At 46.6% G+C, this 27,399-nt stretch overlaps 1 protein-coding gene across 2 annotated transcripts in view; it reads left to right on the forward strand.

Annotated features, from left to right (window-relative positions):
- The window catches only part of GRID1 (glutamate ionotropic receptor delta type subunit 1), a 661,749-nt gene that overhangs the window by 204,874 nt on the left and 429,476 nt on the right, over window positions 1–27,399 (forward strand). For both annotated transcript variants that reach the window (XM_036223755.1, XM_036223756.1), the window contains one exon: window positions 3,650–3,855. In XM_036223755.1, the coding sequence (XP_036079648.1) occupies window positions 3,650–3,855 (206 nt within the window). The remainder of the gene's footprint in view (window positions 1–3,649; window positions 3,856–27,399) is intronic.

Here is a 27,399-nt window from a genome sequence, read left to right on the forward strand (position 1 = left end):
AGAAGCCACCAATGGCCTTGCCTTGGGACTGGATCCCAAGCAATCCTGTGTGGACAGTGGCGTGGAAATGTATAATGCAGCTGATGAACTTGGTCTATCAGTTAGTTATTGCTGAGAAACAAACTGTTCCCAAGCTTAGTAGCTTAGAACAACAGTCATTCATTATTTTTTAAAAATCTAGATCAACCGGGCAGTTTTATTCTAAACTCACTTGTGCATCTGAATTAGGCTGGCATGTGGCTAGGAGTGGCTGCCTTGGGGCCGACCTGATTCTTTTTAATGTGTGTCTACATCCCTCCAGCAGGCTAGTCCAGGAGTGTTCACATGGTGGTGACAGGGTCCAAAGGCAGAAACAAAAATGCTTAAACATTTATTTAAACCTTTGCTTATGCCAAGTTATAACTGTGTCACGGGACAAAGCAGCTATATGACCAAATCCACAGTGGGAGCTAGAAAGGTCTTCAGAGTGACAGATTAAGAGGCCTGGGAATAGGGAGGCCATTACCAGAGGCCTGAATGCAGCAAATTTCCCATATTTGGGAACCTCGTGTACGCCATGCTGGTTTAAAAATGGTTTCTCAGGCAATAGAACTTTCCGTGATGATCCATTACATATGATCTATATCTGTGTTGTCTAATATGGTAGCCACCAGCCAGATGTGGCTATTGAGTACTTGAAATGTGGCTAGTGTGACTGAGGAACTGAGTATGTGATTTTATTTAATTTTAGTGAATTTAAGTTTAAATTTAAATAGCCCTATGTGGCTAGTGGCTGCTGTATTGGACAGTCTAGATCGAGGGTGAAACCATCATGGACACAGGTGGAAAGCAGTTGCATGCCCAGCATAGGAGCTGGTTTGTGCATTGGTGTCTACTCAGTGCTGTGATATTCAAGTGTATAATTGGCAGGTGTGGGTTGTGATGTTCTCAAGAGAGGGAGGGGTTGGGATTGAAACCAACCTGAGTTCTTTTAGTTGGGGTCCCCTCTCCCTGTTGTACTTCTCCTTGAGTCATCTCTGCATGTTTGCCCTGCCTGGCATCTCTGATTAGTGAGGAAGCTCTGAAGAACCTCTTCAAACTTTTCTTTTGAGAGGCTTTGGGACTGCAGATCTACAGGGGCTGGAGCAGGCTGGTTGAAACTGCATGACCTCTCTGGGGACCTTGGGGTGTCGACAGCGTAGAGCCTGTGTGTCAGGAGCCCCTGGTACTGGGACAGGAGTAAGGCACTGTGTGGTCCTCTGTCGGTCACCTTTCCTCACTTAGCAGTTTTGAGTGTAGAGGGCCCATCCTGCTACCTGGCACCTTCTTTTCTGTCTGACTCATGTACAGAGCAACACTGAGATCTCGCAAGGAAGGGGCCAGGCAAGCAGCTCTGGGCGCATGTCTGTGGTTCAGAGGCCAGGCTGCCAATGGACACAGCTGGCTGAGATCACAGCTAGACTGGAATACAGATGCCACTGGCTTAAATATCAATTATGCATTTTTTATCTCTACGTGAGCTTGCATTTGGGCACTGCCGTGCCTTACTCATGGGCCATAAGGAGATTGGCTCTCTGTTCTTCCCAGGTGCAAGCCCCTAAGACACAAGCAGGTAGTAACTTCAAGAACTGTGGTTCCTCACAGTCCTAGGTAAATGGTAGTTGATGACTTTTATCTCCAGTTTACTGATGACCAAAATGAGGTACAAAGTGGATAGATGATTTGCCCATGTGTTTAAGGAACAATACTAAATTCTAAGTGTGGGGGTCCATGGCAGGTGCTCAGGCCCTATTCCAGGGCATTGCCCTCTGGTGGAGAATAGGGATTCTATGCATAGCCCCCAGCACCCCAATTATAACTGCCATTGCACTCCACTCTCCTCTCTGACACTATATTTTATTTTCCGTGACTACTCTCATCACATCCATCTGGGACTAGACTGGTGAGCCTGTCCTTTGGTAAGACAGGCAGCCTGAAGACCACTGAAACAGATTGTATGCTGCTTGGCAAATGTGGAACACTACAAGTTTGTGGAATGAGCATGAAATGAAAGTTTGGGAGAGGAACTAGTTGGGAAAAAATATGGTTGATTAACACCATTTACTTTGAATTTGATTCTTGGGTCACGGTGTGCCTGTGGCAGCCGATGGGCATCCCAGGTATCGGGAGAGTGCAGTTTGTGAGATCTGGGCAGGGCCAGAGTGTCCTTCAGAGCAGTGGTTCCCAATCTTTTGGCACCATGGACCGGTGTTTCTATGAGAATCTAATGTCTGATGATCTGAAGGGGAGTTAGAGCTGGGGAGTGGCTGCAAATACAGATGAAGCTTTGCTTGCTTGTCCGCCACTCACCTCCTGCTATGTGGCCTGGTTCCTCACTGGCCATGGACCGGTACTAGTGCATGGCCTTGGGGACCCCTGCCTTAGAGTAAATGGCTCCAGTGTGGGTCTTGTGTTTGGGAGCTAGAATGCAGGTATGGGCTAGATGAAGAAAACATCTCAGGTTTTGAAAAAAATAGCTTATGGGTTGTGACTTTGAGTTGCAAGGCACAAATCCAGCTCAACATGGCTTAGTAAGGAAGGATATTGCTTGGCTCATGGAACTAAAAGATCCAGGAGAAACAGGATTCAGACATAGATGGACCCAGAGGCTTAAATGACATCATCAGGACCAGGTCTTGCTTGCCTCTGTGTTGGCTCCACTCTTGGGCAGGTCTCCCTTTGGAGAAGCCAAGTGGCTTATGGAAGGCTGCTGTTGAGAGAAGATTTGGGCTCTGGTTAAAAAATATATATTTAGCACCCTTGGCCCTCATAAGAGTAGGTTTGCACTAATATGTGATATGGTGGGACTCCAGGCTTTTTCTGAACACCTGTTTCCTGGTAATTTATTCCAGCTTTCCCTATTCCTGTCCTGCCCTGGGCTCACATTCTGTCCTCTTGGCAACAGGGTGAAAGAACAGGTCTCTCTCCCAGGTGCTGCACCAAAGTGCCGGGAGGGCACTCAGCAGACCGTCTTGGACCATCTGCTCGTCCCTGAACTAGTCGGGATGTGAAGTTCTGGTTGGACTTGAGGTGAAAGTCACCTAGCTGGAAAGAGAGTAGGGGAGGAGTGTTTTATCTAGGAAAATCAGGTCCCGGGAACAAGACAGGGTCCCAAGCCTCAGGGCTGAGGTGTGAGGATACAGGCTATCCAGTCACAGGACTGGGGCAGGGACTGAAGCTGGGCCTGCACCAGTCAGGGCAGTCAGTGGCTTTAGACCACCACTGAAGGTCAAGGAGCCTCAGCCGTGGGGAACAGAGGGAGGTGGGGGGAACAGGGGCCACCAGCACATATGGCTATGAGGACAGAACTGCCAGAACTTTTACTCCTAATGAGTGAAAGCAATAGAGAGAGAAAGGGAGCTCATTGTGAAGAACACTTTCTGTCCACAGGACTTGTTGGATGACAGAAAGCATTCCCCACAGTGGGAGACACCCTGGGGCTGGGTGCTGGTGAGGGGTGTTGGGACTAACTGGGTGTTTTCCAACCTCCATTCAGTAGGCTGCTGAGGTAGACTTGAGCCCTCACCTCTGGTGGTGGCCCGCACTGGGTGGAGAGCATTGGAATTAGACCCTCCATGGTCCCTGTCCACTTAAGACAGTTCTCTCCTCTCCCTCTTCTCCCACTGCTCAGATATCCGTGGGCTCCAAAGCTTTCTGGACCAGGCCTCGCGGCTGGGCCTTGATGTCTCTTTACAAAAGGTGGACAAGAACATCAGCCACGTGTTCACCAGCCTCTTTACCACAATGAAGACAGAGGAGCTAAACCGCTACCGGGACACGCTACGCCGTGCCATTCTGCTGCTTAGCCCTCAGGGGGCCCACTCCTTCATCAATGAGGTAGGTGGCAGGCCTGGGGCCACAGGCGTGGCTACCCAGAACTCCACACGGGTAGCTCAGGTGGGTAGCAGGCTGACATGGAATGGGGGCCCCTGGGTGCTGGAGTCCCAGTAAATGGGAAGGGGGACATCGAGTACAACTTGGCTTCTGACTGGTCTCCAGCAGATGACCCGAGACTTGATCAGAGGCTGAGAGACTGGGCGTTGTTAGTGGGAAGTTTATGTACAAGTCCCTGTCAGGAATTTCTGAGGCAAAACTCGGGCTTTATTTTTTTTCCTTTTAATTTTCTTCCCTTTGTTGACAAGCATAAGCCTGTAGGGCTAAAATAAATTTCCAGCTCTCTGCAGAGGTGGGCAGCTTTGCCTTGGGATTTGTTAGCACCTGGAAGGGGTGTCAGTTGCATATCACCAAATGATACATGGTGCATGTGCTTAGTTTTTGGTGCATGGGCTTATCGGTGATTTTTTAAAAAACACGTATTAGGGGTTAGGACCTTCTAATGAAGACAGAGCCTACCCGCTTAACAAGGAATCCATTAGTTTCAGAACAGACAACTGGAAATACTCTATGAGCTGGCTAGTTGGCGCCAGGCCTGGTGGTCTAATGGCAGAGTGGTAATGAGGTTGGCAGTTTTCTCTCTGGGCTGGGTTGGTTTCAGGGGGTCGGAGACATGCTGGGGGTGTGGTGTGCATGGGAGCAGGAGCAGACTGAAGGGGGCTTGGGACTGCTGAATGTTCCTGCAGTTTCTTCTCTAATCCGTCACCTTGTTGGCCCTCTCTGATTGAAAGTAAAATGAAGTGAAAGGCAGAATTATACTAATTCCATTTGATGTACTTTGCTTGCTTATTCTGCTTTCCCCTCTAATTAATTATTACTCAAAATGCTACCTCATGCATCAGGAACCAGCACGAAGCCCACTGCTGGAGAACTTCAAATTTGGAACACTTAATTTGGTGCAATTGGCCGGCAGCCCTGACGCTCTTGGCTAATCAGGCCCCAGATCACACTGGTGGTCAGCCAGGTGGTGATGTCCTGTTGGCACTCGGCATTTTCACCGGAACACGTTTTTCTGTATGAAGGGATTCAGGCCCGTCATGGGCAGCCCAGGATTAGCAGCACTAATATGTCCAGGCTTTCTCAGAATGTTCCCAGCAGTGTCTGCTCATAGGAAAGCTTTTCTCCTTGTTAAATTCCCCAGCTGGAGTCAGCTCCGATGATGGTGTCTGCTAATTCTGCCACCAGCCTCCTCCCTTTCTTTTCTCACCCATCCTTTGCCTCCTTTCCTTGTTTCCTTTCCTCCTTTCCCCTGCTATGCTGTTAAGCTTAGAGTTACACAGATTTGGGGTCAAGTCCCCCACTTATTATTGTGCGGCTTTGGGTAATTTGCTTCACCTTCATAACCTCAGTCTCTTCATCTATCAAATAGGGACGAAGGAGATGACAGATATGATAAGGCATTTGGCACGTAGCTTCACAAGAAGCATCCATTCTCTTTTCACTGTACACATTCGTCATATCCCTTCCAGAGAATTCAGGTCTTCCTCCGTTCCTAGGCTCTGCAAGGATTTAACACATAACCAAGAATGGCCTAAAGATATTATTTCCAAGAGGTTAATTATACAAACTCCTGCAGTGTTGGATATGCTCACTCGGCTTTGGCCTATTTCCTTCTCCTTCTAGATCCTGTTTGAAAAGCCTTTGCTTTGCTGGATGCTGCAGAATTGGGGAGGCTCCTGGAGTGGGCCCTCAGGCAAGAGCTACCAGGCCCCTGGGTGTGGTGGTCAGACTGTGGGGAAGGACAGCACCTGGACTTCATTGCTTTCAGCTCCAGCAAGTCAGAGTCTTGGTTTCTGGTCCCATGCACCAGCCATCTGGAGGGGGGATGTCATCATTTCCGGGGTCCCCCCCACAGGCCTGGCCCTTTGCGTGTGTCTTCTAATCCTCCTCCTTCACAAATGAGGCAACTGAAGCTGAAGGAGCTAAAGAACTTGATTAAGGTTACGAAAGTAGCTACTAGGGGAATGGAAAGGATTCAAGTCCAGAGCCCTCTCTGCCATGTGGCTGGGATAACCACAGAAAATACAAGAGATTGCTGTTACTGTAGTGGGTAAAACATGGCCATTTTGGCTTCATGAGGAAGGTATGATTCCAGGGTCTGGCAGAGGTTTTTACGATGCTTATGCTGAAAGAATTTCAGTGCATCTGCTGTGCATGGTAGGGGAAGGAATCTAGACCCTGGAGGTGAACACAATCTGTATGACCTGTATGGCTGGCTGGCTCAGCAGGTCCCCTAGAGGAGAGACCTAGGGATGCCATCCCAGCAAGAAACCTTTGTTCACTACCTGGAGGCAGTGTTTGGGTTTCTTGAGTAGACTGATCCAACCTTTTCTTTGTTGTGATAAGGAAAGATGATATTCCCAAGGGTGATCAACTGCTAGGACATGTCCTGAATTATGTGAAACTTAAAACACTGTTATGGAGCAATTGACGCCTCACCACCCCTCTGCTGCTGATGTCACTATTGTGCCTGATCAGGGCTGGCAAGGGTAACTGTAGGAAAGATGGGTAATGAGGTCTTCCCAGCTGTAACTGTTCCCCTTCCCCACACACAAAGCTTGGCTGATGGGAGTGAAGGAGGAAGACGACTTTGCTAGAATCTTCTATATTTTGCTACATGTGAATTATTGGGAAGGCTGGCACTTACACTGTCATTAGGACAAATTCTGCATGACACAGATTTGACTACCCAAGATCCACCAGGCTGTCCAAGTGCTGTGTTGGGAACTGCTGCTTCTTCTAACATCTGGGGCACATCCATTCATTGTGTGTGTGTGTGTGGGGGGGGGGGGACTTCGCCTGGGGGGCCCATGCACCACCAGCTTCTCTGTGATCCTATTTTATAGGGGGCTATCAGGGGTGACACACACTCTGGTCTCTTGGACCCAGACCTGGTGCCCACTGTGGGGCTGCTCTTGAGGGTTGCTGAGGGCACAGGCCGTGGAGGAAGCTTTTTCTCTAGCAGGAAGGCTGCTCTGCTCTGGGCTTAGTGTTAGAGCTCTCCAAGTGAGGGCACGGAGCACTTTACAATCACCCTCCAGCTGGGAAGTAAGTTGAACTCTTTCTATCCTCAGCTGGGCCTCAGTTTTTCTCTGGACTGCTGGCTGCTAAGTGGGGCTTTAGTGATCAGTGGCAACCACCTCTGATGATATCCACATGCAGCCAGCCAAGGGAGGTGGGGATGTAGGTGTTCTCTCCTCACTCTAGGGCCTTGGAAGTCCTGAAGTGACCAAGGTGACAGGTTGTCAAAGGGATGAGGGCATAAGTCCTGTGAGAGCACTGAGGATGGAGCAATGCCCTATGGCTAAGGAGAGATGGGGGTGGCCAGAGGGTCAGTGATACTTCCTGAAGTAGCTGACACTGTGGCTGTGTTTATAGGGACAAAAGTTCATTAATCCCACAGCCAAAGTGGGCCTAGGGGAAGAGGAGTCAGAGAGCCCCAGTGTGTTCAAGGACTCATGTGTTGTGTTGTTGTAGCAGTGGGCCAGTGGGCTGGGGAGTGGCTAGATCTGAGTATGGGATGTAAGCAGGAAGGGACTCCCTAGTCCAGGGCAGGGAATCTGAACTTCAGGACTGGTTTGTTCTTGGGGTCTTTTTCAGGGTCTTCGAGGTTAATGGCCTATGGTGCACTCCATAACTTCAGCCCTACAGCTGTTGTGGGGAATGTATGTCTTACTTTTCCAGGTTAGGTTTGATAGGGAATTCTGCAGTGCATAGTCAATCTTGGCCCTGGGCTTCATCTCATCTTCCTGGAAGAGGTTCCATCTGTTTGTCTGTCATCTGTCCGTCTATCCATCCATTTGTTCATCTGCCCGTTCATTCATCGGTCCATCCATCTACCTGTCCGTCTATCCATCCGGCCCCCAGCGACCCAATCATCCATCCATCCAGTATGAATTAGGTGCCTGTGGCGGACCAGGGACCATATCAGGTGCTGACTGGGAACACAGGTTCCCCACATACCACAGTTATCGTCCTTCTGGGCATTCTTCCCAGCAGCCAACGGAGAGGGTACACCCCAGGGCTCTCACTCACTGAGGCCTCCTCTGGGCATGTGTGGGGGACTCTCGGACTTTGTCCTTTAAACTCTCATTTGTCATTTCTGTGTCCCTTTCCCTAGCTGTACTTAGGCCTCCCTCTTTCATTTGGCTTTCTCTTTATTTCCTCCTCTCTTCCCCTTTCTGTCTCTTTTGTTTCACTGGAAAAAGTAGAAAAAGTCAACTATTTTAAGCCATTTTAAGTGGTAGTTGCAGCAGGTGGCATCTACTGTTGCAGTTAGATGTCAGTGATCTTTCTCCATAGTGAGAAGGATGGGAAAGAGAACATGAGAGGAATGGCCTATTGGCTGGACAGCTCTCCATTGCTTTGAGAGTAGGGATCACCTTTAACCCAGACTGGGAAAAGTAGGTGAATGTGAAGGCACAGAAATGGACAAGGCCACTCCCAGCATCACTGCCACCTCTACCCAGACTGGCTTCCCAGACAAGGAGTATGGCTGGAGCTAATTTAACACTTATATAAACATAGCTTGGGTTAACTCCTGGCTTCCAATCATTGCTTCTCAGAATTTGCTGCAGTGAGTGAGTTTGCTTCTACACTTTGAATATAAAGACTGTGCTTTTTAATACATCTTACAGCAAAAGTAAATTAAATAATCACAATATTCTGTTGTCCCACATGATATATGCAAATATTTCTCACTCTACCACGATAAACCTTGAGTAGACGACTTAACTCAGAGCTAGGATAATTCTGTGCTATTTAAGTATCATTTACTAGAATATTTTAAATTACTAATTAATTACAGAAGATTAATTTTTAAATGTGGCCTTGCATTTGCATTTAATTATATCCTACTGTTTACGGATTTTAAAGACTAAGTACTTTAGCAAAAGTGCTACGAGTCTGAGAAATTTATTTATTTTTTTCCTTTAGAAATTCTTAGAAATGAGATCATGAGGAAGAGATGTTTTCTAATAGGATTTGTTCTGGCAGGTTTGGAACTCAATCACTGTGATGCTCAAGGCGGCCAGAGCTTGGGGCCTGGCTGTCCTGCCAGGGCCTGTATCTGAGACTCCAATCGGCCACAGTCTTCTTTCTTCTCTGTCCCCACACTCCTCTCATCCTTCTGAACTCTGTGTATCCTGGGGAAGCCATTGTGGGCTCCCTCCCTTGGCACCAACCAGCTCTTGTCTTGGCCTCTCCGCGTCCTGCCTCACCTTCCCCTCTCCCTGACAGCAACCTCACATCTAGGAGTCTGCTGGACCCTGAACACACTCCCATTGCCATCCCTGTTCCAGGGCCCACACGACATCCATCTCTTATGCTCTGATCATCTGTTCGTGCCTCCCTCCCCATGAGACATAGGAGAGTGTGAGGACAGGAGCTGGGATACGTTCATCTGTGTTAATTGCCTTTTTGGGTCCTGTGGACAATGATTGGCGAGTGGATGGAATCCCGGAGCTCTGACCTCTGCCCCACACATTCTTTAGAAGCCCTATTGCCCAGCTGACAGACTAAACACATTCTTAACACTTGTCAAGCAGGGATACTGGATTGTTTTGAGCAAATTTAATGTTTGATTTTTTTTGATATTTCAAAGGAGCATCCAAACCTTCATCAAGGGAAAATGCCTAATGTTGCTGGACCCTTCTGGTGTTTGTTTTGGTTGGTTGTTGTTTCAATTTTGAGTTACATCTTGAATCATGCCACCCCATTCTTGAGCTCAGGGATGAGGAAGGCCTTGCACGGCTGTCTGGAAGGACCATCGGCTCCTTCCCAGGGTCAAAGAGAGGGGTCGTGAACCTGAAGCATGGGCCAGGAGACACCTGGTGTTCTTTCCTTCCTTTATAGGTATTAAATAACCAGCAAAGTGTCAGTTCTTCTCTGTGAGAGTCTCCACGGCCTATTAGCAGGTAGCCCCTTTGGCCTGGGATTCAGCAGGCATGAGAAATAGACGTTTACAAAGGGAAATAGCCTGCAGCAGCCAAATCACTCAATTACCCTTTCTGCTCCTGGATCCCAAAGGGCGTTGAGCTTGGGGGACCTCCCAGAGATGGTGAGTCACCTATTTGTTGATTGAAGGGCAGGGCAGGGAACCAGCGGGGAAGTGGCAGAACTTCCACAGCATCACAGGAAGCCGGAGAATAGCTGGGGGTGTGAAGAGAGGCAGAGGTGAGGCGAGGTAATCCAAACTGGCTGATTCACATCAGAGAAGTTGTCTGTGCCATGCAGCCCATGTCTGGCACCATCCCCTGCATGTTGCCAAATGGAATCCTTGCCTTTTGTCAGTAGGAATTTGGCCTTGGTTACTTGTCACCCATACCTAAGCTGCCATTCAGCTTGGAAAATGCAAGGCTTCTGCATCAGTCAGCTGGTGTTGTGTAACAAAGCATTTGTTGTTACTCATGAGTTTCTTGTTGGCAGACCTGGATCAGACTCACTGATCTTGTCTGGGCTTGTTAATGCATTTGTGGTTGTGGTTACCTGGTTACTCAGTGGGGGCTGGCTAGTTAAGATGATGATTGGCTGGCTGTAAGTTGGAGTGGTGGGATGACCAGGCTACGGGTCTCTTATCATCAGGCACACTAGCCTTACTTATTCATATGGCAGCAGCAGAGTTTCAAGAGAGCAAATGCATGTGCTCAGGGCCACTCAAGGCCTGGGCTCAGACCTGATACATCGCTGCTTCTGCCACAATCTCTTGGTCAAAGGAAACCAAGAGGTCAGCCCATGTTGAGGCAATAGGGGAGGGGGATTCTTGGGAAGCTCCTCTTGGGGGAACTACAAAGTCACATTGCAAAGAGAGTAGATACAGTAAAGGGTGGCGAGTTGGGGCCATGTTGTAATCTGTCTACGATGTCCCAGTGTGCAGATGGAGCAGACGTTTCACAGGTCTCTTACTTAGTTTCAATCTTGCTCAATTTGGGGTGAGGGTGGTGAGGAGCAGGATGTGGAACATAGGAAAAGACAGAACAGGTCTTTATTTTTCAGACTCCATTATTTAGACCTGTTAACGCACCTATTCTTCCCAGCAATGCTGGAAGAGAAGGGCAGTTCAGAGCATTGGAGCCTGGGGGATTTAGGGATTTGCTCCCTTTCCCTCAGATAAAATGACAGAGCTTGGAGGTGAATTCAGTACTCTTTGACTCAGAGTCTAGCTCTTTTTAGCTACATGCCACTGGAGGATGAAGCTTATTGCCCTTGCAGATCAATGGGAAGCCCATTTCCTCCTACAGCATAATGAGAGACAAACTTTGTGAACATCACCACTGAGGAGCAGGCGGGATGGGGAAATATGGACTGGACATCTCTGAGAGCTTACATGGGGAATGAGGGACACCATCCCTAACTGCAGTCCTGTGTCTGCCAACAGGTAGAGAGTGTGAGGGGATAGGCAGACTGCCAGGGCCTCTCTCCTTGGCACCTGGAAGAGTAGCTTCCATGAGACCGTCTGGTCATCAGTGAGTCCAAGGGCAATTTACCTAACTATGCCATGGTTTTGTCAGTGGAGCAGGAAAGGACAGAGTTCCAGCTCCTTTTCCACTTCCTTACCATGTGGCTTTCTCAGACACAAGGTTACTCTAAGAATTAAGCATGGGGAGCATTCTGGGGTGCATGTCTCCCCTTTCTTCTCTCATGGTGTCTAACACAGGACTGGTACCCAGAAGGTGCCTAGTAACTTTTGTGTGAATGGGGAGATGGATGAGTATTAGAAAATGAAAAATATGGGGCACCAAAGGCATTGAGAAAAATGAAAAATCTTATGTGACTCTGAGCAAGATCAACATTCTAAATTTTAAATGGGCAAGTGGTTGACATCAGGGATTCTTATGGTGACCTGCTGCTGGGTTGATTGACTAAAGTAGAGAAGTGGGCACATCTAACAGGCACATCTAATACTCATTTATCAGCTGTTTGCTGTGCAAGAGTGGCATGGCGTCTCACTCTCCCAACTGTTTTACCTGAGCGTCCTCAGTATCTGTCCATGAATCATGTCAGGGAGAAAGCAAGCAGAGGGGTTGTGGTTCACAACTGGAGCCATGGAGACTGGAGAGAAAGGAATATGAAGGTAAGAGAGAAAAGAACAGGTAGAAGTAAAACATTAAAGGAAATTTTACCAGGAGAAACATGCATGCATCTTCCAGCCCCATCCACTAAGCCCTAATACAGGAGAGGCAAGACTAGAAGCACTTAAATTGCAGTCACAAGAGACAGGGCAGAAAACTGGAGCATGTCTCTCTTCTTTCTGTCCACCTTCCCATACCCCATCTACTTCCTTCTTCTCATAGGAAATCTAAAACTTTCAGATACTCAGTTGGGGACACACTGGTACTTCTTCAAGAGCTAGGCCTGTTGGCAGCACAGAGGAAGGGGCATTGCCTTTGGAGCAAATCAACACACAGTCAGATTCCATCTTATTATCAGTGCCATCTTTTCGAGCCCGTTTACTGGTCTGTAAACTGGATGATAATACCTTTCCTATGTCTGTAGGTGTGTTTGGCTGGAACTGTAGGACCAACCTGGGCTTTTGGGGTCAAAGGTAGAAGTGTCAGTCCTTCAGAGGAGCACTGCTGTGGCCAGCCTGGCAGAAGGACATTTCCTTACTCATTCCATGTCAGGAAGCATAGCTCCTGGAACGAAGGGAGGTAAACCAGATACAGGGTGTACTAGGTGGTGGGTGACAGGGTTAGCAAAAGTGACAAAGTGCTCATGGCCCTCCACTGAGGACTCGACTCTCAACCCAGCACCTGGCTGGAGTGAACATTAGAGTCCAGGGGGGAGAGGGGAGAAGAGGGCATTTCAGTGCCTTTCTGGGCTGCTGACACTGGCTGGGCATGTGCAGATCTTGCCCAAGAGCAGAGCAGGAGTGCTCAGGGAACCTCCCATGTGCACTTTCACTGCCTGGTAGGAGCAGGCTAGTGACTTTTTATGACTGCTGGTGGTTGGGCTCATAGAAGAAGGGGAGCTGTTGATGCTTTCTGGCTGCAGGATTACCTTCAAATAAGGATTCCTTCAGGTGGTCAGCTGTCAGGTGGCCAGCCACCACCAAGACAAAATGGGTCTCTGTCCTTAGACCCCAGGTACTGGGTTCTTTAGGGGAGAAAGAAATGGACCCTGCCTCTAAAGAACTGCTGGATTAAATGGAGAGAAAATTCACACTCACGAAGAACTATGAGCAAGAAAATTGGGTGCCCAGCTGTGAGCACTCAGTTGGAGACAGCTCCATCATTAGCTCAGCAGAGGGCTGCATATCTGCTGTTCTCTCACTGCTCTGCAGTAGTCAAATGGGCCCATCCAACCCAGGCAACTGCATGAATCACTCTTGGATAATTCTGTAAATTGGGGCTTTTGAGGACAAACAGTATTAGTTAAGAATGGTTAAATACCTTTGGAATTCCAGACAGGTATAACACGAGCCACAAATCTGAACACCTATGACCTCCAGGCAGGACTATTAAAGTGCAGAGCAGGTGGGTTGTAAGAAGAAGTGAATGTATAGCAACTGTGGTATCTGAGGGGGATGGCCTTGTGTGGCCTGGTGTTGCCATTCCTTCCCATGTCTCAAGAGGAGCCAGAAATCTGGACTTTACTGTGAAATATCTTAATTTTTAAATGTTGGTAACTGATTACAAAATTTTCAAGTTCTCCCTTGGCCACCTCTGCCTGTGGCAAGGCTGATAAGGCTTCAGACTGCTGATTGACAACATCCAATTTATTGCTTATATACCATCAACTTAAGCATATTAAGTATGGGAATGGCATGAAGTGAGCCCTATCCTCCTTTCCCAGCTTTTCCTGCTAAGAACCGGCAATCACATTTAGTAGTGCTCCTAAGAGTTCTTATTTCTTTCCTGGATCCTCCAGGTACACCCTCATTTTTTGTGCATTCAGGTAGGAGGGGGTGAAGGCTCAAAGCTGCCCAGTGCCAAGTGGCTGAGTGGGACAGAGGCTGCAGTAGTGGCAACTGCAGATGCCTCTTAAAGGGGCCGTGTCCATAAGTGGACTTTTGGTGATGGACCTGCTCACTTTGAGCACCAGCACTGGTCAGCTGCTCCAGGGGCACCAGGGACTTACAGGGGGCCAGAGGCAAGGCTTGCTCTGTACAGAAGTGCTAGCAGTTTCCATTGTTCCTCTGTTAAGCCTTCCCCCTCCCAGTGTGGGGATGCAGCTGACACCATAGCTGAGATATCATCAAACTAGATCACAGAGGTCACTCTGCCCAGAGATTCCCTGAAACTCTGCCTCTCCCAACCCATGCCCCCACCCAAGCCACATCCTATTATGTCCTCAGTGCTTCTTGCTGAGCAGTGCCAAGACTCACATTGGTGGCAGCTGGCCTCAGCTTCTGGCGTGGCCTCTTGAGGCAATTATAAGCACAGCATCTGTGGATTGCTTGTTGAATCTTAACAGGTGGCCCTGGAGGGGCACAGGCTGGGGCTAAACTTGGCCTGCAGCTGAACCCCTCTCGGGACTGTGCCACTGGACATCTACTACACTACTACATGCTAATAAGACCAGGAGACTTAAGAGCTTTGCTTAGTACATAGAAACAGACACAGAAAGGCAGCCAAAATGGGAAGACAAAGAAGCAGAAACCATATGAGAGAACAGAATGGAGATCCAGGAATAATGGATTTAAGCAATCTAACAGATGCAGAGTTCAAAACACTGGATATAAAGATGTTCAATGAACTTAGGGGAAGTGTAGATGAATTCAGGGAGAACTTTAACAAAGAGAAAAAATCATAAAAATGGAAATGGAAATTATAAAAGGAAACGAGTCAGAAATGAAGAACACATTATCTGAGATGAAGAGAATATTAAAGGGAATAAACAGAGGGAATAAAGAAGAGAATCAAATGACCAATATAGGAGATGGGGAAGCCAAGGACACTCTATCAAAATGGCAGGAAACAAGAAGATTGTAATAATAATTTAAGGAGCCTATGGGACACTATTAAATGTAAAAATATCTGTGTCATAGGGGTGCCTGAAGGAAAACAGGACGTTGAAGAGCTTTTTGAAGAAATAATGCTGGGAAAACTTCCCTAACCTGGTGAAGGAAATAGACATACAACCCCAGGAATCTCAGAGAGTCCCAAACAAGATAAACCCAAAGAGGCCCACACTAAGACACATCACAATTAAAATGCCAAAGGTTAAACAAAAGAGAGAATCTTAAAAGCAGCAAGAGAAAAACAGTTAACTACAAGGGAGCACCCATAAGACTGGCAGCTGATTTCTCAAAATAAACCATGCAGGACAGAGGGGCTTGGAACAAAATATTTAATGTGATGAAAACCTAGGCGGTACAACCAAGAATACTTTATCCAGTAAAGCTATCCTTTAGAGTCGAATGATGGATAAAGAGCTTCCCAGACAAAAAATAAAAAAATAAAAAAAATAAAAAGCTAAAGAAATTTGTCAACACCAAGCCAGTAGTATTACAGGAAATGTTGGAGGGACTTCTTTAAGAAGAAAGAACATGTATCAAAAACATGAATAAAAAATGGTAATAACTACGTTCCTTTCAATTAGTACTTCAAATGGAAAAGAATTAAGTGCTCCAAACAAAAGATAGAGTGGTCAAATGGATAAGAAAACAAGACTCCTACATATGCTGCCTACAAGAGACTCACTTCAGATTAAAAGACACACACAGACTAAAAGGAAGGGGATGAAAAAGATATTGCCTTGATGAACCTAGAGGGTATTGCGCTGAATGAAATAAGTCAGATAAAGACAAATATCACGTGATTTCACATACATATGGAATCTAAGGAACAAAATAAACAGTAACAAAAATGGAAATAATCTCATAGACACAGAGAATATTTATATTGGAGGGGGTTGGGGGTGGTGAAAAGGGCAAAGGGATTAAGAAGTGCAAATGAATAGTTATAAAATATATATGGAGATACAAAGTGTAGCATAAGGAAAATGGTTAATGATGTTCTAATAAACATGTAAGGGGGAATAGAGGTACTAGATTTAACGGGGTGATTACTTTGTGAGTTATGTGGATCTCTAATCACTATACTGTACAATTGAAACATATTATTGTACGCCAACTATAACTGAAAAAAAACCTCCTTGAATTATACAGTATAAATATGAGCAACTAATTGTCTATTATATTTCAGTAAAGCCAGGGGAAAAAAAATACTTGTCTGATGCACTTGATGACTTACTGTGTACCTACTCTATACAGCCCTTTCTGAGCAGAGTACCAACTGAGAGGTGAGATTGGTCCTTTTCTGCAAATGAGATATGATTTAGAGACACATGATAAGTGAGCTCATAGTCTAAGGCACTAAATGCCTGAATCCAGCCCTGGCTAGGCTCCCCTGGTGCTGCACCCTACATGACTGCACCCTACTTGACTGACTGTAGGCCAACTACTTAGCCTCTCCGGGTCTCAGTTTGCTTGTCTTCAAATGGATCAAATGTTAATCTGAGCAAGTAATATGGACTAGGCCCTGTTCTAGGCAATGGGGATATAGAGGGACTAAGACAGACAAGGTCCCTGAGTTCAAAGAGCTGATGTTCTAGTGGAGGTAGGGGGCAGACACTAAGCAAATAAGTGAATAAACCCAAAGTAATTCAGGTAGTGATAACCTCCATCAAAAAAATAAAGCAAGACAAGGAGAGAGTGGTTTGGTGGGGGTGCCATCTCAGATGCAGTGGTCAGGAATGGTACTGCCAAGGGGCATTTGTGGAGAGACCAGAGGATGTTATGGAGCCTATCTAGCAAGATGTGGCTGCAGAGTCATCTCAGCAGCTGGACTAGCATGTGCAAATGTCCTGAGGTTGGAATGGACTCAGCACGCTGGAGGATCAGTGAGGAGGAGGATGTGCCTGGCACAGGGTGAGCCAGGGGAAGAGTGGTGGGAGGTGAATGTGGGGAGGGATCCTGAGTGGGAGCAAAGGAGATTTCATAGTCTACTGAAGGATTTTGGACTTGGCTTCAATATAATGGGAAGTCAGTAGAGGTTTGTGAGCAGGTCAGTGGCATGATCTGGAAAGGGACCAGGCTGAAGGTGTTATCTGCCATTCTTTGACTCTATGGGAAATAGCTCAGCGTAGTGGACATTCTAAGGGGATGGTAATTCATAGTTTTCAGTCCACAGAGAACTAGCCTATGCTGTGGAACTGTGTACGGCTACCCTGGGAGAGCCGCTCCCTCTGTACCCTCTTCTTGACAGGGCCACAGGGAGAGTACAGGGCCTCCCCCTGGGATGCAACCTCATTCTGGGGTCTTTTCATGGGCCCTTGGTATGGAAAATACAGTCGGCCCCTGTTCTGTATTTCACCAAGTGAGTTCGTGGGGGGAGCCTCCTTGCTGCCACTCACAGTGGCTTCCTGAGAGCAGCAAGTAATTTGCCTAAAGGGCTTTGCATTTTATTAATGTGTGTGCAAATGGGCTGCCGTGCTATTCCAAGGACTCTCCTTCTGGAAGGGCCGAGAGGACACGCCCTTCGCAGAGCCATCTTTCCTCTTTTCTTCAGCAGGGAACTTAGAGAAGCAGCAGCAACAAACCCAATCACAAACAGCTCACATAAATCACCAAATGAGAGTTAGGCAGGCCTGCTGTGGAGCCCAGTGCGGCCTCCCCATCTTCAGTTTGTTTGCACTTGTGCTAATAGATGAACAAATTTGGACTGCATTGTATGTTTTTGTACATGTAGGGATGTGATTGGGGGCTGGGCAGAGTTAGCTTGTGTGTCCTGCCTTTGTCTGCTTCCACACTGGCACTTAGAACCTGTGTGGTCCTGCCCTCCCCCCATAAAGTACCCAACTGCATGTGGTGCAGGATCCCACCTCCAACCCATCCTACCTTTGTTGCTCCCAACCATTCCCCTTCTACTCTCAGTGTCACCTATAGGTTCCAGGCTGTGGCTTTGTGGCCATATCTATTACCTCTGCTTCTGGAGTTTGGGTTGCAGCTTTCCCTTTAGCACAGAGTGGAGTTGGGTAGTGCCTCCTTCTGCTGTGATCCAGTGGATTGCAATTCTCTTTCCTGCCACTCAATCCAGAAACCCAAAGTCTTGTGTTATCTATGGGGCAGGGGGTGGGAGGGAATAAGGCAGACCTGGCATTGTGCATGGCCCAAATCATTACATTACTTGATTGAAAACCCAAACAGTTGCCTGGTGCTTCCTGAGAGTTGGGAGGCTTTTCGAGCCTTTCCTATAAAGCCTGGGTCCCTTGGCTCTGTTGCCATAGCCATATTTGGACTCTGACTTGACCACTGCCCAGGGGAGAGATACAGCAGGCAGGGCCCAACTGCTCCAGACTAGGCTACGCCAGCCCCTCCCCCACACACATGGCCCCCTTTCACACCCAACCAGGGTCTCCATCTGCTTTGGAGTGGCCCACAGAGTTCGTCCTATCAGGAGTCACAGTTATAGCCCAGGCATAATGGGAAACCTCAGAAGCAAATGAAAGGTGGGGGGCAAAAACCTTTTTCTGTGTGATGGAGAACACTGTTTACACATTTAATTCAGTGCTCAATTAAAGAAAACATGACTCTTTCTTTTTGTTAGGGGTAGTGTCCTTTCGAATCTGACTAGTTTTAGAATCCCAAAGAAGGGAAGTTGCATAATAAGCTAGCTGGATACCCAGCTGAGCTCCAGAGGCAGGGAGAGGGTGAACAGAGGGAATTCAGGCCCCAGGGGTTCCAGTTGTTTGGTGTTTCTGCCTGTGAGGAAGGAGTCATGCCCAGAATGGCCACCTGCCCCTGGAAACACAAAGCAAACACATCCCTGGCTCATTAATAGCTCTAAGTGAATGTGCAGGGAATTATCTTGCTTCTCCAACAAGGTTAGTCAGAGAGGCCTTTGGCATATGACATGTGAAATCTATCCTCAGGTGGAGGGACAGAGGGGGCAACAGAAAGATCAAGTACTTAGGAGTTACACAGCTGGGCTCACTCTCTGATTCTGGGTTCACTGGTAAAATAGGGAAGCTATCCCTGCCTACCCCCAAGGCTGATGTGACATTTAAATGAGTGTGTGGGAAGGTCCCAGCATTGCCTGGCCCATAGTAGGTGATTTGTAAATCACTGTGCCCTGCTCCCTCTCATGGCACAGGATTCCTCAGGTCTGACACTCTGTTCAGAGCCAGGCTGTTGTTGCCTCTCCCATTTTCCAGATGCAGAGGCTGAGACACTGCAGACTTATATTTGCGGGCCTAGGGTCTCCAGTGGAATTGTTCTAAAGCAACTCAGCATGAGGAGCTATGAGGTGGGCTTGAGGGCAGAGGAGCCAGAGCAGGTAAGAGTGTGCATGGCCTTGGAGTTCATGCTTTTGAGGTTAGAATCCTGGCATTGCCCTTGTGACTAATGGCTGTGAGAAAGTTATAAAGGTGCTCCAGAACATTTTTTTTCTTATCTCTAAGGTGGTGGTGATGATGATGATAGTGATGATGATGATAATGGTGAGAATATTAGTGGTGATGATGGTGATGGCGATGATGATGATGGTGATTATGATGATATCCATGGTTATGATGATGATAGTGATGATGACGGTGGTAGTGGTGATGATAATAATGATGATGTAACTTTGCTTCCCAGCAGAACCACTGCCTTCGCATACCTTTGTCTTACTTGGATACATGAATAATCTAGAGGTCTCAGCTCAACTGCTGAGTGCTCAAAGGCAATTTTTATATCATTTCTGGATTGGTGGGTGAAAGTAAGGTAAGGGAAAGGAGTCCTTGCCATGTGGGCTTAATGGGGCCTGGATCTCAGGCCCTGTGGTTGTGGGATCTGAATGAATGTTTTAGGGGCACATTGGAGAAGGGTACCGAGCATCTTTCTCTTTCCCACAGCAGCACGACCTGGGCTGTGTAGGAAGCTGAAGTCAAGTTTGACTCCTGGGAGAAAGAAAAATTGAGAGCTATTTATTCATTGCAGTGGCTCTGTTGGGCCTTGGTTCTGGTTACCTACTGCAGTGTGACAAATGACCCCCAAATTTAGTAGTTTGAAATAAAAATTATTTTATTATCTCTCGTGTTTTCCTTGGGTCAAAAATTTGGTAAGGGCTCAGCTGGATAGTTTTGGCTTAGAGTCTGTCATGCAGTCCCAGCCACACAGTGGCTGGACCTGGAAGAGTGAGGGGCAGGACTAGCTGGGCATCTCTCCTTCATGTAACTTTTCTGCACATGTTAGTTTAAGTTTCCTCACAGCATGGAGGCCTTGGGGTGTCAGGATTTCTCATGTGGCTGCTCAGGGCTCTGCTGTGATGGCTCCAGCAAGCCAGGAGGTAGTTTGGACTTGTCTGTTTCAGAGTCCCGGCTGGATTCCAGGTGAGAGGAAGGGCCGGAGTGCGACAATGCATCCTGTATTTGGCTTTTGTGGTGTGACCATTCGTGGTTCTGTTGTTTGAGAGTGGCCTAAAAGTGACTGACAGGAGGCAATGCTTTTGTCACCTCACAAAATGAAATCACAATTACTCTTAGGATGGAGCTAGAGCCAAGCTTGTGGGGTGGCTGGAAGAGAGGGCATGGCAGAGGGGTGGGGGACCCAAGGTGGGGCCTTCCTGGTCCACAGTGAGCTCAGCATTCCCTCCCTAACTTGGCTAAGCTGTCTGCACCTTGTCATAGCTTCTGAGGGTTCCTCATTCCTTGCAGGTGTTTTTGCTTCGTGCTGTGGAGAGAAATTGAAGGAATTTGAGACTCAGGGACCTCTTGAGAGGCCTGGACAGGCACCTTCAGACATTTCTCGGCCTAAGGTTCTTGGCTTAGCCAGGCAGAGAGTCTGCCCTAGGGAGTGTTAGTGATGGGGTCCATCTCAGGGTTGGGGGTTCTCAGAGCCCAGCCTCAAGCCAGAGAGGAGGCATGCTGCCTTGAGGACAGTGGCAGCTGGTAAACCAGATGTTCTTCTTGGCATGGCTTCCCTTATGACAAAGACACTTTTCATCAAAAACTGGTATTTCTAAGCCTGGTAATCACAGACTTAGAGAATAGTTACATTGAGGGTGATATTTAACATTTACGTCTTAACTGGCAATACCTTGACATTAATTATTCTAGTTGTAATTAAATCTAGTAATCCATTACATTGCTGTATAATGGAATGTGGTTATATAGGACTCTAGTGAGGATAATGAAGTTCTGAAGAGTAGAATTTGTAATTTAAAACTGAACACAAGCCTTGATTTGCTAGCTATGACTTTTCACCACACTTTTTTCCCCCTAGTGGTTTACTCGTCATTAAATAAACATTTGGTGAAGATTGACACTAGAAGTATGTGGGTGAGAGAACCTTACCTTAGGGAAAGTAGGAAAGCATAGACAGTGTAGGATAGATACGAGGGTAGCGACAATTAGGGCATCCACCAAAGCCAGCACATCTATTCTGGGGCAAAGGAAGCTTTCTGTAGGAAGCAAGGTCTGAGCTAAGTCTTGATGAACAGGTAGGTGACAGCCAGGGAACACAGCGGAGAGAGAGGGCATCCCAGGTGAGGGATCAGCAAATGCAGGAACGTGGAGGGAAGCACTCGGGAGCTAGAGGAATAGTTTTTTTTTTCTTTTGAAAAAGTAATAGATATTTTAATACAGCAATATCAAGAGAGGCATGTAAAGGAAGAGTAGGAGGCAAAGCTGTGAAAGAACCCTGGGTGCCATGCTAGATGCTGGACCCCATCCTGAGGACAGAGGAAGCCATTGCAACATGGGTGTGCCTCATCACATGTGCGCTACCAAAGCTCTGGGAGACCTTAGACAATAGGATGACTTGGATAGGGGACCTGAGGCCAAGGAGGAAGGGTGGTGCCAATATTTGGGTGAGCATAGACATAACACTAAGGAAGGCAGGGGTGACTGGGGGTAAAGAAACACTTTGGAAGACTATTTTGGAAGTATATTCTACAGAATTTAGGATGAGACTCCAAATCTTAAAAATAAACTTTAAAGTTTAAAATAGTTTTTATTTATAGAAAAATTGTGAAGATGGTATAGAGTTCTCATATACTCTATACTCGGTTTCCCTATTATGATCATTTTGCATTAGTATGATAATTTGTCACACCAAATGAACCATTATTGAAACATACTTATTAACTAAAGCTCATGCTTTATTCATATTTTCTTAGTTTTTACTTACCATCCCTTTTCTGCCCTAGGGTCCCATCCAGGACACCACATTATGTTAGTCATCATGCCCCCTTAGGCATCTCTTGGTGATAGTTTCTCAGACATTCCTTGCTTTTGGTGACCCTGATCCTTTTGAGGAGTGCTGGTTAGGTATTGTAGAATATCCCTCGGCTGGGATTTGTCTGATGTTTTTTCTCATGATTAGATTTGAGGGTACACCTTTTGGGGTGGGGGAAGAACACAGAGGTAAAGTGCCAGGCTCATCACATCATAGGGTGCCTGCTAGCAACACTGTTGATGTTGATTTTGACAAACTGGCTGGGGTAGCATTTGTCAAATTTCTTCACCATAAAGTTGTTCTTTTCCCCCTTTCCATACTATCCTATTTGGAAAAGTGTTACTATGTGCAGCCCAAACTTAAGTAGCGGGGATTACGCTCTGCCTCCTCGAAGGTGGAATATCTACATGCATTATTTGGAGTTCTTTGGCATGGGAGATTCCAGTTCTCGTTTTGAAGGGAAAATGAGCTGATTGTAGCCTGTGAGGTTGACAGTGGGCAGCTTGGCAGGAGAGAACTCAAAGTTTCCTTGAGAATCATTCTTTGGACCACCTATGCCCCTCTGGTCCTAGCTATAAGAGACAGTTCAATTGGTGATGGCTGGAGGACTTGGACACATTCTGGGCCTCCCAGATGAGTAGGGCTCAGTACCTCCACCTCACCTCCTTGGGTCTGTCCTGCAGCTTCCAGTACTTCTCTCTCTATGAAGTAGAGGCTATTTAATTGAATTTAATTCGAGTCAAATCTAAAAGCATTGTTGCATGTTGACTTTTATGTGTGTGTCAAACCTGGGGCTGACCTCTAGGAACAGAAAGACTAGTGAGACACATTATCTGTCTTTGAGAAGTTTACCGCCTGTGAGTGATCATCTTCCTCCCATACGCAGCCTCCAGCTCCATGGCTGCTCTCTAAAGCAAGCCAAATTTGCTAGATTTTCTAGTCCTGCTCCTTCCATCTGCTTAGGAAGGTCATCTTTACATCCCTGGGGATCCTCTCTGAGCATTCTTTTGGGAAGCAGGAAAGAGCAGCTTTGTTGCTTTGGGGCATTTACATGACATTCTGGGGGTAAGGGTATTGCAGACACACCTCAGCTTCCACATTCTATGCTCTGTCCTTTTCAAATACTTATTTTTCATGTTGTTTTGTATGTCTGTGAAATAAAATTTGTCAGCACTTATTGAATATGGCCAGGAAGGTGACAAGTACATTTGGTTGATTTTTCTGCTGTTTATCCCTAAGCTATTAGGAGATTTGTGCAAGTTTTGGCCCCTCAGGATAACAGCCCACAGGCTCCTTCCCACAGGAGCAGCTAGGACTGGGTGACCCCCTGTTGTGGGGTAGCTGGCTCTGTCTGTCCTTTTCTGCCAGCAAGTTGGATCTCTGCTTGGGTTAGTAGAATGGCTAAACAAATAGGTCTGGAACCGTCTTTCTGAGTTGCAATTCTGGCTGTGCCTCTTACTGACCATGGGACCTCAGGAGAGTGTTTTGTCTTTCTCACCTGCAAAATGAAGGTAACATTATTCCCTACCTCACTAATGGTTGCCAAGATTATATAAGTTAATATATGTAAAGCACTTAAAAAGGTGCCTGATAAACCATTACCTAGAAGGTGTTAGTTGTCACCATTTCTAATATAGGCAGTAGAGACTTAAGACTTTGTGAGCTGAACAATGGATTTTGGGTTCTTATTCATTTATTTGTTCTGTTTAAAAAAATTTTAAAACATACTTAATAAAATTTATTAAGCATACTTATATATAGTCATATATTCTTTCATAGTTGAGTACTAAAGTGACATTTACTATTTCGGAATTTTCATTCAAAGGCTTTTAGAAAATATTTGTGGTGGTGGTGGAGGCAACAGCCCCTACTGAGAGATGAAAAAGAGATAAAGTTTCTTTGTATGACTAAGTCTAAGTATGTCCAGCATAGTAAGTCACAGGTACTATCAGAAGAGACAAGTGTTTCATTCATTTGTGATCATATATAACTGATGGTACCTCATGTCCCTGTTTCTTTGTAGAATCAAATTAGGAAGAAAAAACAGGAAAAGTGATGACTGAGTAACAATTCTTTACTGGTGTCCTTCAAAGACTGTTGGAGGATCCAGTTCATAACCCACAGCAACACTTCTTAAATCCTCATTCTCTGTCTCTCTGTCTTCCCTGTTGTCTCTCACTGCCTCCCCAAACTCTTCAGGTATGTCACCTTTCACGGTCTCTGTGTACTCTTGCTTCTCTTCCTCTCTTCTCCTTTCTGTCCTTATTTTGTTCTTTTCCCTCAAAAGCCCAGGAACCAGCACAGGAAGCCCGAGGAAGTGAAGAAGATACTGGGGATGATATTGGATCCTCATTAGTGGTCTGAGAGGGAGGAAAATTCAGACATGATGTCGTTGTGCCCCATGGTGATTTGGCACTTCCATGCTGAGTGCTTCCCATGTAAACAGCTGTGCCAAGTGATAGGAAGGCTGCTGTGGCATGCACAAGGAGCTCTATGCCTGCCCATAGTTGGGAGGAGAGAGCATGCAAATGCCCCTGTTCTACCAGCTTCCCTCTGAGTGGGCCCAGGGCTGGATGATTGAATAGAGAACTGAGTGCAGTTCAGACTTGGGCTTGACCTATGGGGCCTCATTTTCTAAGAAGACAGGGGAGAAGAAAAGGCAGAATGAGTTGAGAATGTTTTGAAGTGGACAGGTCTAAAATTGGAAGGGAATTGCCTGGCCCATTGCGGGTTGAGGTGGCAGGAATGCAGGTTGCGGTATTCTTCAGATCTGAGCTTAACTTCCAGCATCACCAAGATCCACTGTAGGATGTAGATTAGCAACTTTGCCTCCTTGAAATGTGGTTTCCTCATCTGGGGAATGGAAGTCATGTTACCCACTCATAGGTCTGCAGGGAGGACTGACTGAGATAAGCAATCAGAGTGCAGGTTATAGTGTTTAATGATTGCCATCTCTTTTCCTTCATTCCCTGTTCACTCTCTGGGCTTATGTCTTTGGAGAAAGGTGTAGACCATGTGCTCAGGCCTGGCAGGGGGATGCTCACCTCTTCACGGGGCCCTGCTGAGATAGCCTTGCCTGCTTGGAGCTTCTTGCTTTCACCTTAAAGGAAATCAGGCACATTTACTCAACTCCATGTCTGGTGGACTTGTGTGTGTGTCTATTACCATGGCCCTGCCCTGTGTAAGGCACTTTGGAGCCGTGCCAGAGAATGAGTCCCTGTTCTTCAATAGGAGATAATGATCTAGCCAGGAGAATAGACTGAGACAGAAGAAACCAAAGTGGATGTTGACCATGGCTTGTGGATTCAGGAACTTAGAATAATGCTCTTTTCTCCACAATGTGGACTCCAGCAGTGGCCTCTGCTTATATAACTTCAGGGATGGGGAACTCCCCGCCTATTAAGGAAACCCATTCTATCATTGGGTAGCACAAAAGTGAGAAAGCTCCTACTTAATGTTATGCAAAATCTGTCATATGGTTTCTCCCCATTACTCCTGGATTAATGTTCTGGGATTATACAACAATTTGACTCTTTCCCCCATGTTAGCCCCTCAGTTATCTGAAGATAGCATTCATTCACCTTGTGGTCCTCTTGATAAGCCAGCCCCCACTAACTCCCCAGTAATATTTATTGAGCACTTCCTGTATATCAGATACAATACAACCCTGCAAGATGCTGGGGTATGGTAGGGAATAAGACAGGTGAGGTCTCCAGACTTATGGGACTTACCTTGTAGGTGCAAGTGGGAGAGACAAAAAGCAAGGTAATATCAAATGGTGAAGAGTTCTATAAGGAACCTAGAACAGGGTGATGTGGTAGAGGGTGGCTAGGGGCCACTTTTGACTCTGGCCTGGTTCTTCGACTTTTAAGCTGAGCCCTGATTGATGGAGTCAGGCCCATAAACACCTATGTTTTTCAAGGGAGACATTTGCCATTGCCAGTGTCCCAAAGTGAGAATAAAGACTGGCTGGTCAAAAGAATAGAAAGAGAATGCCTGTGTGCCTGGAGCTTAGTGAGAGGAAGGGAGGGAGTAATGCAGTGAGATGAGAGAGGTGGGCAAGGCTCTGCAGCTCATGTGAGGCATTGGGTTTTATTTTAAGTGTGATGGTAAATCATTAGAGGGTTTTTATAGGGCAGTGACCTGACCTGTTTCCTATTTAGTGATCCTTCTGGCTGCTCTGTAGGGACCAGCTTGTAAGAAGGTAAGAGCAGGAGTAGAATGGATATCATCACAAATGTTGCATGAATAGGACCCCCAAAAGACTCCTTTTGGCAGGCATCAGACAAATCAGAGGCTAAAGGCTATTTTCTTATTGACCTAGGGTCAATGATCTAGTTTCTTATTGACCTAGGGTCAATGAGCACCTCTGAGTCTTGGTTCCTTGAGTATCCAACTTCTGGGGATAGTTTTTCCTGTAAAATTTGTATGTATCTTTGTCCCCCACCCCCTGCCCAGTTCCAGGCCTTGGTCAATGTGAAGCCTGCCCGCCTCAGCCATAGTACCCTGGGCTCTGAGCAGAGCCAGGCCTGGGAGAAGAATGTTCACGACACCTTCACTTCAGCAATCCTCAGAGACACCTCATTCTCATGATGTATCGTTAGAAAATATATCAGTGGAAATTGGCCTTTCATTTTCATCAGCATCACTTTTATGTTGCAGAAAAGGCTCATCTTCATTAGGAGGGGGGGAGAGGTGAGATTTGAAGCAGGAGCTCCAAGGAAGATTCTGCCATTGCATCCCCTATCCCCCCCTGACTCAGCCACGGTTGTCATCAATCTGTATTTCACTTCTGCTTTCATCCTTTACTTGCTGTTTGTCATTTTTGGAGAAGGATCCTCTCTCTTAGCACATTTGGAAACCTATTTCATTGCAGAGGAGAAGGGAACAATACAGGTTTTCATCTTGTACTAATTATGCCTCCAATATACTGATGCTAAATAAAACCAAGGGGAAGGTAATTGGAAATTCTTGATGTGACATTCACAGCTTTGAGAAAAACAGATGTTCATTTGAGGAGCTGGGAAGAGACTCCATATCCCCGTGGCTGGCCAATGAGATCAGTTCTAGGAATCTATGTGTAAGAGCTGGCCAACCCTCATCCTGCAGACATGGCCTGAAGATTCTCTGTGAGCTCATCTATTCCTTGTTGGCCTGGCCTGGCCTGTGCTCTGTCCTGATGTGGACCAACGTGGATGACTTGTGTTGTCATCTAAGGCAAGGGTCCCCAACTCCCAGGCTATAGATTGGTACCGGTCTGTGGCCTGTTAGGAACTGGGCCAGACAGCAGGAGGTGAGTGGTGGGTGAGTGAGCAAAGCTTCATCTG

This window comes from Rousettus aegyptiacus, unplaced genomic scaffold, assembly GCF_014176215.1.
Source record: "Rousettus aegyptiacus isolate mRouAeg1 unplaced genomic scaffold, mRouAeg1.p scaffold_m13_p_6, whole genome shotgun sequence".
Taxonomy (NCBI): domain Eukaryota; kingdom Metazoa; phylum Chordata; class Mammalia; order Chiroptera; family Pteropodidae; genus Rousettus; species Rousettus aegyptiacus.